Source organism: Cyrtonyx montezumae, unplaced genomic scaffold, assembly GCF_038088225.1.
Source record: "Cyrtonyx montezumae isolate F1298 unplaced genomic scaffold, pur_monq_1.0 scaffold_12, whole genome shotgun sequence".
Lineage (NCBI taxonomy): Eukaryota > Metazoa > Chordata > Aves > Galliformes > Odontophoridae > Cyrtonyx > Cyrtonyx montezumae.
This window is the reverse complement of record NW_027071848.1, coordinates 10192837-10210943: the sequence shown is the minus strand read 5'-3', so window position 1 is coordinate 10210943 and position 18107 is coordinate 10192837. Positions and strand designations below refer to the sequence as shown.

The 18107-nt window shown below is 34.3% G+C and overlaps 1 protein-coding gene across 1 annotated transcript in view; it reads right to left on the bottom strand.

Moving 5' to 3' along the window:
* Positions 1 to 18107, bottom strand: part of CNTN5 (contactin 5) — a 551533-nt gene that overhangs the window by 62659 nt on the left and 470767 nt on the right. Inside the window, exons 14-15 of the mRNA XM_065730018.1 lie at positions 632 to 759; positions 53 to 228 (exon numbers count right to left, since the gene is read on the bottom strand). Coding sequence (XP_065586090.1) covers positions 53 to 228; positions 632 to 759 — 304 coding nt within the window. The remainder of the gene's footprint in view (positions 1 to 52; positions 229 to 631; positions 760 to 18107) is intronic.

The following is an 18107-nucleotide window of genomic DNA, read 5'->3' as shown; positions in this document are numbered from 1 at the left end:
GCATGCGAATTCTTATCACTCTGCAGTGTACAAAATATACATGCTCACTTACTGCCTTGATGCTTTCAAAGTGTCCATCTTCTTTATCAAAATCAATTGGCTGCCCATTAAGTGTCCAATAGAATGTGACATCTAGCGTGCTATCATGGAGGGCTTTGCAACTGAGGACGATACTTTCTCCAACTGTTAACTCTATCTTCTTAGGAGTCAGCTCTATTCTTGTAGGTTCTTGAAATATAGAAGGATTAAGAACATATAGTTGGAGGTCTAGTTATAGAAGACATCAATATAATATCTTGGGGTATGGGCTGAGTGAGTTCACAAAACTAATGCATGTTAAAAGGGGTATTGATTTTTAATTTACCTGTTTTCTCCTGTTTTATTTATGGAATTATTTATAATCCAGTTGATCTAATAGTTACAGAAAGTCTGCTGAAACACAGCTAAAATATAACAGCTGAAGTGTACAATTTCATGCAGTGTTTGATAAACAGAGGTTAACCTGCTTTTGTTTAAATGGTCTCTTATTATGTTTGTACAGTGCTGTTGTATACTTGGTTGGAAATAGTGCAGTGATAATGAAAAATTAACAATGGGAAATTATCAATAACATCAGAGTATTTCTTCATACCTTTAACAGACACTGATGCAACAATTTCTGCAGACCCAAATACATTTACACCTTGGCATGAATATCGTCCTTCATCAGACTTGGAAGCATTCAGAATTTGCAAGCTTCCTTGTGGAAGAATAGTTATCCTGAAAAGGAAAAAAAATATAAATACAAATGCAGTCCAAGCTAACGAATTCCATGGTGGTATATTTTAGAGTTAATAAACAGAATTAAGGACTGCTACTTCTGTAGCTATGGATGATGAAGATAGTAATGTAATTCTCCTCTATTTCAGAAGAGATGCAATTAATCCATTTTACACCTTGATCCTTAATTCAAAAAGTTACAGGGAAGCATCAGTGGTTTAGTATCCTCTGACACTTATCAGTGGTGAGTTTTAACGAACCTTTTGTCTTTAATGTTTCTTTACAATATTATTGTCAAATCAATTTTCAATATAAAAATGAGCTATTTCATTCAGGAAAAAAAATGACCTTAAAAGTAAAATCTGACATAAGCGAGAAGAAAAATGAAAAAGGGAACAGGGAAAAATACTTTCAGTCATCAATGGATGAGTTGGAATGCTTCCTTCTCCTGTATTTTGAAAGTTAGTATGTATTTTAGAAAGTATGTATAGAGGTGGGTGACCCTTCCCAGCCATGCTTAGATTTTCAGATATAGCTCACTAGAGAAGGCTTTCTGTCTGTTAAAAAACTCTTTCTGCTGGGAATACTGAATTGAGGCTAATGGTCAGGTATTGTGGAGAGTACAATGTAATAGTTTATTTTTGGTTTCAACAGCAGTAAGGAAGAATTACCATCCCTATTAACAATTCTGAGTTGATCTCTTCAGCAGCCAAAAAAAGAAAATAATTCCCTTTGTAGGCTGGACATCTTTAAGTGCAAAAATGATTTAACTTTTGTTTAAATTGAAAGTGATTGTATAAATAATATTCAATAATATATTCAAACCAAATTATCAATATAAGACAGTGTATCTTCATTTTGTTAGAAAAAAAATTAAAATCACCCTATTATCTGACTGTGATAAATGGTGTTTGATTATATAAAATTTATAGAAATAGTAATGGAAAGAAGAGAATTCCATTCTAATGAAAAATATACTTCATTTCAGATGTAAAACCAGCCGCTACTCTCAGCAGAGAGATGGAAGAAAATAATAGCTTACTAGATTCAAAGATGAATGGGACAGAGGAAGGACATGTCAACAACCAAATTTCTTACTGTAATATAATGATATATCTCCCCTCTTGCTCTAAACAAACATATATCAGTATTTGAATCATTTTTTTTTCTAAGGGTAATTTTAAACAAAGTGTAATTATGTTAAGGTTTTTTTTTTTTTTTTTTTTAATCAGGGTTTTGAGCTTCATATATTTTCTACATTATGAAAGCCTGAAATTTTGTTGGAATATCTTATCTCTGACTGGTTTTACATCTGAAGTAAAAAGGAGTTCATGTTTCACTAGAATAAAATTTTATTTGGGAAATGATTGGGATGCAATCTTCCTTCATATTTGTTCCTGAAGTAAGTAGGCTTTTGTGTATTTCTTCTCAAGATATTCTGTGATCAGTACTCTGAAGACATTATATTACTAGGATGATGATAGCATTTGGAGAATAGTAATTGTTTTCTTCTGTATACTATCAGTATCAAACAAATGAAATGGCACTTTCATAATGTTTACAAATTATATAATGTTATACTAAGCATAAGTCCTGATATGAGACTTTTTCTTCCTGATCTTGGAGGAAAACAAAGTTAAATGATAATAGAAAATTATCTAACAAGCCTTATATGTACTATCAGTTAGATTTCTATTTAGCTAAAAAGCTCTTGCCATCTGTGAGGAAAAGAGTAATCACTCAGTCAAAGGAACTGCAAACATATATCCTGGTGAATTGTTTGACACAGAATTTTACTTTCCTTAAAATGCTTAGCATTAATTTGCACTCCATCTTTTGTTCTGTGTTTGGGAAAAAGCCAGAGGCTTGTTATGATGGAAAGTGAAATGCTTTCTTTATTCACGTAACACTTTCGACACACAGCGGGATCACAGGCTTTTCCTCCTTCCCTGCCAATACTTCTGTCATGGAGAGACCACCTGCGGAGTGTGTCGACATATTTTAATAAGAAAATTCCATAGTGAAAGGCTTTTTAGTATCATAAATAAAAGAGTAACAATGATAGAAGAATTGAAGTTGGGGTAAAGTTAACTATAATTGAACAATTATTGAAAAAAACTAAATTATTGACTTACTAGAAACTAAGAAAAAGATTATGAATATAGATGAAGATACAGAGAATGGATGGATGAGAGATAAAGGTAATAGTCCTGAGATTATGGTATTTAAATTTAAGCAAAACTTATCATCACCATTTAAAGGAGATAGATGTTGTCCATCCAAGGACTCTGAAAAAATTAGCTCATGAGCTTACTGTAAAAACGAGCTTTTGTATACCTAATTGCAGGGAGAAAAACAGAAAAAAAAAAAAGTTGAAGTTTTAGAATCAATAATTAAGTTGGTTTAACATAGCAACTAAGACTTTTAGCAGGAATATTGGTAAAATGTAGAACAACTATAATAAAAATATGACAGCAAATGAACAGGAGATAAAATTCAACAGAACTAGACCAATGTCCCCTTGGTAGTACTCAGTGGCTATAATGTTGAATAAATAAAATATTTTATAGAGAAAATAAATGCAGGTTTCATCTTTCAAGGATTCAAAGATGGGAAATTCATGTTTCAACAGAACTAAGATGGTTAAGGAACTGGCTGAACACTGACTAAACTTAGATATTTCAACCTGGAACTGAATCTCACCCTCAAATCTGTCAAACCCTGAAAAAACAGCTCAAAGGTATTCAAGTCTCCATCACTGGTGTGAAAGGGCAAACCTTGACAATGTCCCGAGAGACAGTTAAGCCAAAGGAGAAACCATGTGTCTCTTCCCTTAATTTGACTGCTTCCCTTAATTTTCCTGGAATGGAGGTTCCTGTCCAGAGTGATGTCAAAGCAACAGTTAAATTATGGGAGGGGGTCTGGTGCTCCCTTCATTGTAGTAGCTGGTGTCTCCATTGTCTCAGACAGTTCCAAATAGGAGCTAAGTAGGGATTGACGCTTCCCTTTTTGCACTCACCTTCTTTCCCTTCATAGGCAGGATGTGACAATTGGCTGATGAATGCCATGCAACACCTGTGAGAGGACTTAATCGCTTACAGCACAAATATAGAGGCTTATGTGTGTGTGTCCTTTTGTGGTCTGGATGTGTGCAAAAGTACTGATGAAACTCTCAAATGTCAGTAGGATTTTGGGGCAGGGAGGGGTGGGGAAGAAGCTGACTCAAGCCCATAGTACTATGTTGGAGGCAGTCTGAAGAATTAAGGGATATAAGTTGTGATGCTGTTGGAGGTACTGCTGAGCGCCAAATGTGATAATGGTCTTTGAAATTCTGCTCTCTCAGAAATCAATTAAACACACGCTTCACTGTTTACTCTATACCTATGAATCAAAAATATTTGATAGATAATGAAGAGTTAAATTCAATCTGAATTTCAAAATGTACTTGCTATCTGTGTATATTATACTTTTCCACTGTCATTTTATTTGAAGTACTGCAACTGTTTGGTGTAAGCTTGCAATGCCTGTTGTTTCCTTGTGTAGAATATCAGCAAGTTAGGAAGTATATGTTAGTCGCATTTCTATGAAGTCAGCTTTGTTAATTACAGCTTAACCCAGTAAACTAGGTTGGGAAATGTTACAAAACCATAAGAAACTGTAATTTTTTTCTTTAAAGCTTCAGGATTGGACTTAGATTGACACTACAAGGCTGGAAAATGCTCAGTAATTATAGTTTTCAGACCATAATTCCAATTCAGTATTTTCACTCTAAAAATATATGCAATCTATTCAGAATTTTCTCCAGCAGTCATGTCTAAGATTGGAAACATTTTTAGTACATTAAACAAACAAACAAAAAAAAACATTACCTTGCACAGATCAGCCCTTTCATCAATTTTACTCTTCTTTTAACAATAAAGTATATAGCAGGAAAAGTAAGAGCATTGATTAAGTTGTGCTGCTTTGTCTGGAAGGTTCATACCATTTGCATATGGGCATATGTGAAATTTATTTTCTCTGGTGTCTAGAAAGATATTTTCTGAGAAGAGTCTGCTAGAAAGCTTGAGAATAGAAATCACACTCATACAAAATGCTGTTGTTTCCTTGTAGATGTTGTTTGAAAATCTTTCATTTTTCAACCAGAAATTCCTTCCGTTTGTTGACTGACAGAGGTAGAGAAAACTGATGATGGGACTAACAGAGAGGGAGGGCTGCACAAATGTGAATGTCAGTGTTCAGGTTCCTACTGGCTTGGTGAGATTTAGAGTAGAGAATCAAGTAGAATACAATACTTAAGAGTGGTTCATAAGCTAAGTACTGTTGTGACATAAAGAAATATACTTTGGAGTATTTTGATTAAATAAGTGTCATGTTTCTTCCTTCCCAGTGTTTCATGCACAGAGATATTGTGAGAGTTTCTGTAATCTTTTGTCTTATTTTGAGGGAAAGGAGAAACTAGGAGGATATGCACTCATCATTGTTTTGGTATAAAACAGGGAGGTCTATTATGCCTGTCATATTGCTGATAATCATTTTCTCTTCAATTAGTTCATATGGATAAATGAAATGTAGTAATAGACCATATTCTCTTATTTCTCTGCTGTGTTACAGACAATACATTCTTTTCAACAATATCTGTTACAATTCAGTAAAGAAGTTCTCAGATATTATCTACAACCAATAGAGGACATACTGATTTATAGGACTGAAAATCTCATCACTCTTTATCAACAGAGATTGTTTTACCTTGACCCATCATTGTCAGTATGTGCATTTGTTCTTCCTATCACATATGAAATCAGCAAGCAGAGAATTCCAACAAGATTAAGATAATGAGAAGTGTAAACTGATTTTCATTCCGTTTTATCATTTGTTACAGATTCTCACAAGATGTACTGACACTATGGCTATGTTTTGTTTTAAATTCTGTGGTGAACACTGGGATCCATATGCTGAAGGAGCTGAGATGCTGAATAGAGTTACAGTTGCTACACATCCATCAAAATCTTACTGGGATGTAATAGAAGAGAGACTGCTAGATATGAAAGCCAGACAGCTTTCAAATATTTGGAGATATTTGTTTTTTGAAAAAAGAAATACAATATAAAAAAGCCCACAAAAAAGCCAACTATGTAAGCATGTTTTGAGAGGACAAAGAATTAGCAACAATTAGTTTGATTAAGCTATGCTTTTTTACCTTTCTATTAGTGTGTGTGTGTGTGTGTGTGCGCGCGCGTGTGTGTGTGTGTGTGTGTTTGACCTTTACATGCTAAAGTTATTTGTATAGGGCTAATAGTAATCAACACAATCAGGGGAAGATTAATGAGAAGAGTTGCTCAAAAGCTCTGCAAACTTTAACACGTCGAAGCTTGGTAAAAGAAAATTGTAAGTCATTATTTATTTCCTTGTATTTCTCATCGGCTTCTAAAAACAGGAGTATAAATTTGGTTTGTGTGCATATTGGAAAGAACCTTTAAGATGCAAATGTAGAGAAGCTGCTCTGACTCACTTAGCCTGTGGCCCTTCACAGTGTTCAGATCTGAGCAATCTTTCATTTCACATTAGCTTGGATATGGGACCTGTCAGTATTTTCTAATGTAGATTACAAGGAATCAGGACAAGTATTTGTAAATAGCTGAAACCTTTATTTCTCCTTGAATGACTGTGAGCTCTCTCATTTCTCCGTGCTTTCTCTCAGTCTTCCATAATAGATGTACAAGTCTCTACATCTCACAGGAAATGGATATGAGTTATTGCTATAGTAAAAACACGTAAATAACAAGAACGTCACTACTTAAATTTTATATTATCACAGTAGATAGAGACTTTTGTTTAAATATTTTTGACCTAATTAGAAAAGAAGATGATGCTTTGCCCAGTCTCTTGGCACAACACAGAATAAATTGAATATTCTTTCAAACATTTATAATGCTGGAATTTCTGTGTATGATGTCGTAAGTCATGAGAATATGCTAAGACTTATCCCTAATGTGCTATAAACTACTTCCAGTTCTATTTAATCTAATCTATGCAAACTGCCTTACGGCAAATTTTTTCAAAGGAGACACATCTGCCCCTCTCATTTTGTCCATGACGATTGCTTACAGAAATATTTGTACATGAAAAAAGGAAATGGTGTCTATGTGTACACATTAGTTAAATTGACTGGCAAGAAAATGTAGTCTCTGAAGAACAGGGAGTAAATACAATTTCTGAAGTGTTTTTGAGCAGTAAAGGCTGGAAACCACTGATATGGCAGAATTAACATGGTCTCTTAAAGTACTTTTTCTCTTTGTACAAGTGTACCAGTCATTATTAGCTTTAACAGTGCTAATAGGTCTTCTATTCAGATCAGTACTTCAGCATAGTTATATTTCTAAAATGTGAATGTCAGTTATGACATTAAAGTCTTAAAACTGGGGCACTGCTTAAGGTACTGAATGCAGGGACTAATTGTAAATGGAGAACAGATTCAAATATGTGATAGACTTCATTGTTTACTTAAAAAGTAAACAAATCTGTAAACTTTTTAATTATTCTAGTTTTCACTAGTGCCCTTAGGTAAAAGAGATCAGTTGGTACATATCAAATCTATAGCATTACTTTGATGATACCTGGGAATTCTGCGCTTATAAGTTGCCTCAACGTGTTTTGTCTTGCAAGAATAGGAGAAACAGGAAGAATTTCTCAAAATTTATCTCAGAAAGAAGGAAGGGGATTTAAAGTCTTTCTGCTCTTTATTCTAACCTAAAATTTCTTTTGAATCCTTTTTTTATAAAATATCTTGAGCTTAAGACAAAAAACATTTTGAATACAAAAAACATTTTGGAATGACTGAAAAAAGGTTGAAATAAATATCTTCCTGATTTTTATTTTATTTTTTTTAAATCATAATGTATTTCTGCTGCACTTAAAATTAAAAAAAATCAATATTTTAATAACTTTGTTTACTTCTTTTTTTTTACAGAATGTCTCAATATCAGAAATATTCAGCTACTTAGAAAAAGTTTCTGCTTTTCAAGAAAAATGTTTTATTGTAATATTTTTTTAAGTTTCTAAGTTGCAGCAATGAACTATTAACTTATTCTATTTTTTTTCCATAAGCTTTAAAAATAATAAAGATCTTGTAGAACTTCATAATTATCTCATGAAAAAATAATAAAAATATTTATGAAGATATTTAGAGCATATATTTAGATATTTTATTTAGTTTAAGATATTTACATTTTTCAATCATTAAAAACACAACTTGAGAGGCTGTCTATGCAAGTAGACAGAATAAGTACCCAAGGGGACAGATATTTAGTCACTGGAAAATGAAATAGTTTCATTCAACCACAAGGATCTACTTTGATTTATACTGGGTGAAGACACAGTTTGAAACAGCCCAACTATACAATACTTGAAGTGATAAATTCAGCAATATAATATGAACAGCTGAAATATTTCCATATTATCCTGCACTACAAGAACATTAATTTCATTGAAATGTGATTCTTGAAAATTTTAAGAGAGTTAATTAGATGTTTAAGTTGGAAATTTTCATATGCTCAGAGCAGGATTCATCTAGCTAAATTATTATTTTAAGCTTTGTATTAATGTCCAGTCAGATGGAACCTGTTTTCCAACACCAGTTCATGTTCTACAAAAACACTACTAGAATAACAATGGGAATTTGTATCTCCGAGAAACTCAGAAATGAAAGTTAGTCTTTCCTACCTGCTTGAACAATTATTCTGTTAAGAGATACTGTTTCTTTTCCCATCTGAGTAGTAGAGATTTGTAGTGGAGAACTGACAACCTTTCTGTTAGATTTCATATTTCCAGGAAAATAACAGAGAGGAAAGAAGTGTAGCTGACAATTACTTAATACACATTGTATAAGCACAGACCCCTCTCCCTTGCTTACCTGGGCACTCAATTATTTCCATTAATTGGGAGCAAAATGCCATCATCCCAAACAAGGTAGCCAAATACCAGTACCAGCTGCTGACTACCTTCAAGGGTAGCTATCGGATGAGAATCAGATTAGCAAAAGGGCTGTGAATCCACCTATGTAGCCGAAGGAGAGGGGCTGAAAAGGAATAGGATTTGAACATATGATCTAAATGCCCCTTCAATGAATATTGAAAGAACTCCAAAGTATGCATCTGATTTTGTGTCATTTCTTCTAGAAATAAACGCCAGGTTGAAATGAGTATGTTCACAGTATGTGAGGACTGAGATCACTGTAAGTATCTACAGATCCATGTAGTTAATGCATCATTCCATTAATTTCTCATTTAGCAGCTTTGAGTTTGAATCTGTTTTACACTAGTCTGGTTTCAACAATGTCATATGTGTAATCTCACTGTAATCTCTGTGCAGTATTAAAGTGCTTTCCTACATTAAAAGCTTTCTTGCATTTAATGAAAAAAAAAAGCAAAAAACAGTCTGATCTGCAGATGTATACACCTTGAGGGAAGAAGAGGTCATCAGTTCAGCGGTCATATAGTTTAACAGCATCAGACTAGCACAAAGCCACTTCAAGACTGTGGGAATTGTAAGTGGGATGTTGTCATAATGGACAAATCTTATTGTTGTTAGCAGATTTCACTTAGTATTCTGGAAGACAATCTTGTACTGTGACTGGTGAAATAAAACCTTTTTTTTTCCCTCTTGTATGATAAGGTGAAATATGTCCTTTTAACTAGAGAAAGGCAGTTAAAAAGACGTATGTTTCCTTCAGAGACCTGTACTGTCACTAATATTAATGTAGAAAATGATAGAATTTTCTTACTGACAATCAGATTCATTTGAACTTAAAAGCTTCACTTTACTTTGGAATACCTTACATTTTAGCCATGATTCAAAAGATTTCAATTATGCGTTGATATAACAATTCAGGTGGAATTGCTTCTTTTTAAAGGTGACATATCTATCTACAACATGTATTACTGTGCATGAAAGAGAGCAGATGGAATTACTCTGTTGACATAAGTTTTGAGCAATAGGGCATAGGTAATAATAATAATGATACAATGAAATACTTTCAGTGACTTCATCTGTGCTACTCTGCCAGGCTGCTTCCACAGAAAATTCTTTTAAGGTGTTTTAGTGTGGAGTGTCTTGCTACATAGAGTGACATGTCACAGACCTCTTTGAGAAACACACTCAGGTTAAGTGCCCCATGATCTCAGGCTTATCCGATTTTACTTCATGCACAAACCCTCTACACATAGCCTCTACCTCCTGTCTTTCAGTGCCTGTATTGCTTTTGCAATGATGTTGTGTTGCAGTAGTCACATACTCCAGAGAGGACTGGAGAAGCACGCAGGGAGAATATGCAATTGCTAATGCTACAATGCCATGTAATAGAATCATAGAATTGAGTTGGAAGGGACATTAAATGTTGCCTAGTTCCAACCTCCTGCTACAAACAGTATTGCCACTTACTAAATCAGGCTGCTCACGGCCCAACGCAGACTGACTTTGGAGTCTGGCGGCTGGACATGCTCCATCATCTCCATATATTTCTTATGCTAGGGAACCCTGCCCTTATTGAAGTACTTCAGGTGGGGCCTCACAATCACCTCCCTCACCTGTCTTTCAATGCAGCCTAGGTTACAGTTGATCTTCTGGGCTGAAAGCATGCACTCATGTCCAGCTTTTCATCCACCAGGAATCCCAATTCTTTCTCCTTAATGTATTCTTCTCCCAGTCTTATTTCAATGACTTATATTGCTCTTGCTGCTGTTTAAGCCACAAGCACTTTGGCACAAGAAATGTAGTATCCCTGGATTACAGTCCATTGGTGGGACTATTCTGATGCAGCTGCTCCATTGCTAATTTTGATATATAAACTCTATTGTAGCAGTGCTATGTCATCAGTTGACAGTGGGCATTCGAAAAGCTCCAGCTTTGGTCTAGAGGCAGTAGCTTTGTAATGCCTAGAGACTGGTGGCACAATTGAGCACAATCACAATATATCTGCTGTTGTAATTCTAATGGAAAACTCTAACACTTAGATGTGGCTCATGTTTACTTTTTGAGGTAGTCAAAATACCATTAAGGCATTCACTGTGTGTCCCTGTGGCATTGTCATATAATTGTACAGATAAGTACTCACCAGATAAACTCAATTTACAAATTCATGTAAGTGTAGCTAGATCCCTGCCAAGGATGCTAGAGAGGAGTACCAAGCCAGCAGAGAACTCTCTGCTCATTATACAGCTATCCTAAAGCCACTGTTTAGCTGCAGTATTGCCCACAGACACATTCTGTATGTAAAGGTAATCTGTTCCTTTTAATTACTGTATTTGTTTATTCTGAGTCATTCCATAAAAACAGCTAACTAATTCACAGGGACATGGCAAGGCTAAGATAAATATCTGAAGCTAGAAGTGTGAATGTGTCCTTAAAAACAGATAGCAGCAGATGGCATCAGTTTTGTCTGTCAATGTGTAGTTCACTGTCTCAGCATCTCCCTTTTCCACTCCTCTGAAGTCTGGGAACAGACACGGTCAGAGATCAGAGGTGATGAAAATAAAGATATTTTTCCAAGAGACCCAGAGAGGGCTAAGTACAGAGCTTCTTGAAACCTGATTAAAGATTGCTGAACTAAGGGCACACCTGAAGGGAAGGATGATTCTTTCAAGGACACAGTGGATGCAAATAATCTGTTTATAGGTTCACTTTTTCCAAGTTTGCTTCATTTTTAAAATGCATCTTGATTTTATTTCATTTCTAAGAAAAACATAGCTCCTCTGGTTCAGAAACATAGGTCCTGTGGTTCAAAGAGTTTTGGTGCCTTGAGTGGTGCTCACTTTATTGAAAAGTTGCAGAAAAATCCTTAAAACTTGTCCTGACTCATGACCCTGTCAGGTTTATGTGCATTCCTGCTGAACTGAGATTATATCTGTAGCCTCATTCATTTTTTCCCCTAATATTTGAGTAAAATTTTAACATTTGCTGTGCTTTTCACACGGTATCTTGGATACAATTGCATAATTATTTGCAAGAATATAATGAATAAAGTGTACTTTATTTTAATTTAAGATTTCATAGCCAAGAGCATTCAGCAGAAATTAAAACTCATTTTATAAGATTATTTTATTTACTGTTGTTCATTAAAGCAGAAACTTAAGATTCTAGTGAGCAACAAGTAACTGGAAGAAAAAAATACAACAGTCTTTGCTAGAGGCATCAGGTAAAAACAGTCCTTTGAGAATTTAAGTTAACTTATTGAGGGACAAAGGGTGTGAGATTGACAATGTCAAGCATGGCATTGCCTGGATATCTCCATATTCAAGGTGTTACTCAGATTTCAAGATCATGCACAGACTTTATAAACAGACATTTATAAACACTCTGATCTCTAGACTTAACTATATTGTTGAAGTAGCTTGTTTATTAACTTTAGATGTTGAATATCATAGGGATTCCTACTCAAACACAAGTTGATAGTAAGAATTGCGAGGTATTTGAGATAACTTAAACTGGCAGCTTTAGTATCTTATCATAGAATCATAGAATCCTTAGAGGTGGAAGTGACTTCTGGAGGCCACCTAGCTCAACTCCTCGTAATGAACAGGGACATCCCCAGCTAGATCAGGTTGCCCAGGGCCTTATCCAGCCTCCCCTTGAAAGTCAACAGTGCCAGGGCATCAACCACATCACTGGGCAACCTGGTTAACATCCACATTATAGAAATCTTTTTCCTTATATCTAACCTAAATCTACCCTCAATGAGCTTGAAGCCACTTCCACTTGTCCTATCAGCACACACGCTGCAAAGGAGACTATCCCCTCCTTTATCACAGCCCCCATTTAGATTCTGAAAGGCCACTATCAGGTCACCTCACAGCCTTTTCTTCTCCAGGCTAAACAGCCCCAGCTCTCTCACCCTGTTCTGATAGGAGAGGTGTTCCATTCCATGGATCATTTCTGTTGCCCTTCTCAGGACGCACTCCAACAGGTCCATGTCCATCCTGTACTGAGGGCTCCACATCTGGATGCAGTACTCCAGGTGATGCCTCACCAGCTCAGAGTAGAGCAGCAGTAAAACCTCCCTTTCCCAGCTGGCAGAGCTTCTTTTGATGCAGCTCAGGATATAGTTGCCTTTCTGGGCTGCAAGGGTACGTTGCTGGCTCCTGTCCAGCTTTCCATCCATCAGTACCCTGAGGTCAATTTTGGCAGGGGCTTATAGTTCTGTAACATTATCACTAATATTTCACAGCTATCTGTTGCTCTCAGAAAATAGATACTGTCTTATGGCAGTTCAGTGGAAAATAGCACAAGAAATTTAAGTTGAAGTATGTGAAGCGTGAGTTTTGCCTCCTACAAAGCTAGCTACAGTGAATTCAGAATCAATGCTCAGCAACTGGGATGTCATTACTTGTATAATTTAGCCAAGGGAGACACCCTATACCTGAAGTCTTTTGCAAATAGACAGCTTGTCTCACCAGTTGCTCTGCAGTGATTCAGGCAGTAGATAAATCAGTTTGTTAATCAGTTGGTGCTACTGTCAAACATAAAATAAGTATGAATTTGCAGTTACTATCTATGCCAAGAGGATCACTATAACTGTATGAAGAGCAAAGAGACTCTGAGTCATTTACAAACTATGGTTTGTTGACTGCACTTACACAGAACACTTTTTCTTCATAATTGGGATTTGCATCTAAAAGCTTTTCTTGGTCAAGCTTGAATTAGTTGCATTTATACTTTGCCTGTCCACATTTTGTATTTATTTAATCAAGAAAGTAATGACTGTCTAAATTGCTAAGCATGTTTTACCTCAAGGTTCATGACTGTTAAATAAAAAAAATCATTAAGAGACTATAGCCATTCTTCCAAAGATATGCAAATAACTTGTACAGGTATATTCATAATCTTGTAGTCAGTTGTTACTAGTAAAGTTTGTAGGGAGAATGTAAGACATCAGAGTAACTTGAGGACATCTTGAATGGAGAAAGTGACAGAAGCTCTTTTGCAACCTGTGATTCCTCAGAAACAATTCCAACTGTTATCTGAAGTAATACAAGATGTGGCACAATGTTCAAAATTTTCTATTTAATTGTAAATTAGGAAGAATATCAGTGATGAAATGTTTAAATTATCGAAGGAAAGGTATTACAGATTAGAATCCTTGGGCTATGTTATCAAAAGACCACCAAAAAAAGAAAAAAACCCACTACAGAAGAAAACTCCTTCCCCTTCACCACACACATAAAAAACAATCGAATGAAAGATTAGTCCTCACTTTCAGTATAAGGAAACCTCACACTAGCAATATAAAAATACCATCTTTTACTAGTATTTTTATCTTAAAGTGCAGATGTTTTTACTGTTAGTGTTACACATCATGATAAACCCAAAGCCCAACATTCACTGGAATGCAAAGATTTTTAAACTGAGATCTAGATTTAATCCTATTTAAAAATATATTTTTATTCAAATTTAAAATTGTGAAGACATAGCATTTATTTAGTCTCAGCTGTCATTTAACTTATGCAACTGTGTGATCGCTAAAGTTTTTTTCTATTTTGTACTTTGTTTTTTAATTTATTTTAAGGTTAAATATAACAGTTCTAGTTTTTCCTTTAAAGATGAAATCACTGAAACATAAAATAATTACAGGTGCAAATCTTTACTGGTACACATACTAATAGCAAAGATTTTGCTCCTACTTTGACTACAGAAATCTAGGCTACCTGCAGGCAGCACAGAAACTTAGCAGAACACTACAGCCATTCTTTTCATGATGGGTATATTATGAGGAAATTTTTAGATAAACATTTTTCTCATGCTCCACCTGGATTTCTAAGTCAATTAGAATTCAGTAGCCCAAGACTTGCTTTCTCATGATTTGAAGCATTAAGAAAAACACCACTTTGTATAATATTCTTAGATGTGATGGAACAAATGTGTATTTAAAATATGAATCATTTACTTTCCTTATATTTGCTAAGAATTTCCACAACAGAAAAAGACAGTATAATTTCTGGTCATATTCTAGTACTAAAATTTCTGGTCATATTTTCATATTCCAAATGTAATTATCTATTAAATAGTAACTAACTCAGTAGAACTGTCCATGGCTGTGGAATGTTTATATTTGGTGCATGATTATTTATTTTATCTTTTACTTTTCCAGATTTCCAGAATTCCACGGGTTTTGACAAATTTTGAGTATATTTCTAAGAAAATATGTCAATAAACAGTTTTGATATTCAACTTGACTCAACATTAAACATATATAAAATGTTAAAAATCTATATTCTGGAAAACTCTAAAACCAAAATCACAGCTTGGCATTCAATTTATGTGCTCACTAATCAGTTCCATGGCAAATAATAGAATAAATTTTGTAATCAATGACAGAGTCCTTGAAAACAAATCTGACAGGTTTTACTTGACTAATCCAAAAAATCAACTTCCAAATAAAGAATGCCAAACTTTACCTCCTCCTCTTTAAAACTAATTTTACAGATCAATAGTTTTATGTATGGAAATTTATTTAAATACTGCAGAGTTTTTGAAACATAAATACTTCAGGGTTATTGAAGAATAATTTCAATGAGCAGACTCATTTGTTAGGCAAAATATTAACATATTCCTAAAGAAATATTGAATATTAGACATTTAAAGAATTCCATTTAGATTAAGTATGTGTTCAGGGAGATGCACAGATAGATTACTGTTCAATTCATGGCAATATGCCTCTCCCTAATTACTTTATTATAGAATTTGCACTGTCATTTTTGTAAATGCCAAGTGAATTAATTATGTCTAAACAATGACTATACTGGTAATTAAATAATGTCTCTTACTGTACGTTGTTACATTAGGTTTTGGTTTTCATGTTCGGACGTTAGCCATAAGATTTAATTTCATTTGTTTTCATTAATAGGAAATTGCTAAAATAAAATTCACAAATACATAAATTAAATTTAAAAGTCCATACACATGAAAGAAGAAAGCTAATACATTGATAATGGACTACACTTGCAAACAGATCTACTTAATATGGAAATGATGACTTGTTAAAAATATTTCATTCAAATTTACTGCTGTCTGCTCTGGAACATGTAGAGGAAGATGGAGCAACTATTTCTATTCTCAGTGTTACTGAAATTTATTCTGTATTATTCTACAATTATTCTGAATCTTTCCCACCACAAATCTGAGCCAGAGGAGGAATGGCCATTTTCATTCATTTAGCCCAAACTCAATATTGAATCTAGGACAGTCTGAAGTTTTTATTGACTTTCCAATAACACAGGAAGACAGACTATTTAATTCACATAAAATCTAGTGAGATATTTTTATTTATTTGTTTGTTTGTTTATTTAGCAATCCAGAACAAGGAAATTGCTTATGCGCTGTTATCAGTCATTCCTTATGTGGCTTCCATGTTTGCTTTCTGAACAATCTATTTAAGAATTTATTTTCTTTCTTGTGAGTCAAACACAGGAAGAGCTTCTGCAGAACAACTGAATTTTACCAGTATGTGATGCTGATCACTCCATGAAAACTACAGAAAACTCTTGGGAAATGTATTATATCTCTAGTTTGGTGAAGCAAGATGCATGGCCTCCTTGCTTCTCTTTAATAGTCTTGATATAAGTCTGAACTCTGCACATATGCCATGGAAAAAAATACACTGGTAGAAAACCATTATGTTCTTCATGTACTTTACTTTCTACCAAACATAGAATCCTTTGTAATCCATCATGGAATAAGTATGTTTAATTCTGATTCTATTTAAACATGGCTTTTTGCAGTATCTATTAATATGAAAAAAATTATTATTGTGCAGTAACTTTGAATTTGGAAGACACTGACAAATCTCTTGCAGTAGATGAATTTAGTTTTAAAAATCCTGACAAAAGCAATCCCAAAAGACCTTACCTAATTTTTTTTTCAACTTTGTTGAACAGAAATTCTTTTCCTTTCCTTTGACTTATTTTTCTCCATGGATATTCATGGTACAGTGGTTCCAAATCATGAACTCATTCACACAAAAACTAAGAATGTCCCACAATAGTTTCACAACTACTTGTTAAAAAGCACGTTACTTTTGCTGGTTTTCTTTTTATTAACATTTTATAGGTAAAAATACAAAGCCATTCATTTTAACATTTAGACAAATATTTCTCCATGTTCTTTATTATATAGAGAAGGAAAGTAAACATATTTTTTACTGTCAGTCTTAGTTTTAAAATGTTGTGAATAATGCAGATTTGTGGTATAATCAGAAATAAATTTCAACATTTATTAGCTGTATATTTTTACCTCTATTAAGGACTGAAGCATTTTGATTCCAAAGTATCTATTTCAAGATTAAAATAAGAGAAAAATTCTCTAGAATTTCAGTCTCTTCAATGTACAGATGAATAAGAATTGTACTCCTGCATATGAAATTTAAAAATGCCACTGTTAGAAACTGATGAAATATATTCTCAAATGTGAAAATAGGAGAGTTGTCCTTATTTACTATTTGAATAAAAAAGAAGCACAATTCAAAGACTAAACATCTCCATTCAAATTCCTGTCAATGGTGTATAGATAATTTTGATACAGTTTAGGAGACTGAATAAATAATTCCTATAAAGTTAACTTAATAACAGAGAAATCTATAATTATAGAATAGTTTGTTTACAAATTATACTGGCTTTATGATTTTTGTTAACAATATTCCACATCATAACTTCATGTGAAGGACTGTGAGCTAATGCTCTAAGTCTGTGGACTGCTGAATTTCTGGGTACCTGTTTCTCGGAGGAGAACTACATACCCCAGATGACTTTGCATTCCTGTTTTCCAACCAGAGGGAAAGATAAAGCTGAACACAAGTCTTGGAGACTTCCTCTTTTGCTGCTTATCTCAGTAATGGAGTTTCCCTTGCTGTCTCGCCTTCAACTTTAGCATAAGGCCTTCAGTTTCGGACACTCTCTCTTTTTATTTGATTTATTAGTTTCAATTTAGATTGTATCGTGTTATTTTGCATTCTAATCTCTTATTTAGTAAATTAGTTTTCCTCCTCAGATTGTTGCCACTGTTTTGTTTTTAGGTCCATCTCCCCACCCTCTCCCATTTCACCCTTCTCTTTTGCTGAGGCATGGGTCCTGGATCCCCAGCCCTATTAGTCACAGAACTGGGCCAAACAGGACTGTAAAGTGTTTACACAACTGTACAGATAATGCTGACAAATAAGTCACAAACTGAAACCAAGTAAATCACAAGTGTTGTAGTGAACAAGGAACTTAATCCCATAGCACATTAAGGAATACACCGAATAAAGTGAATGAGATGCTGTAATGCTGAACATAACTGAATAGAGCCCAAAATAATGATGGTAAATA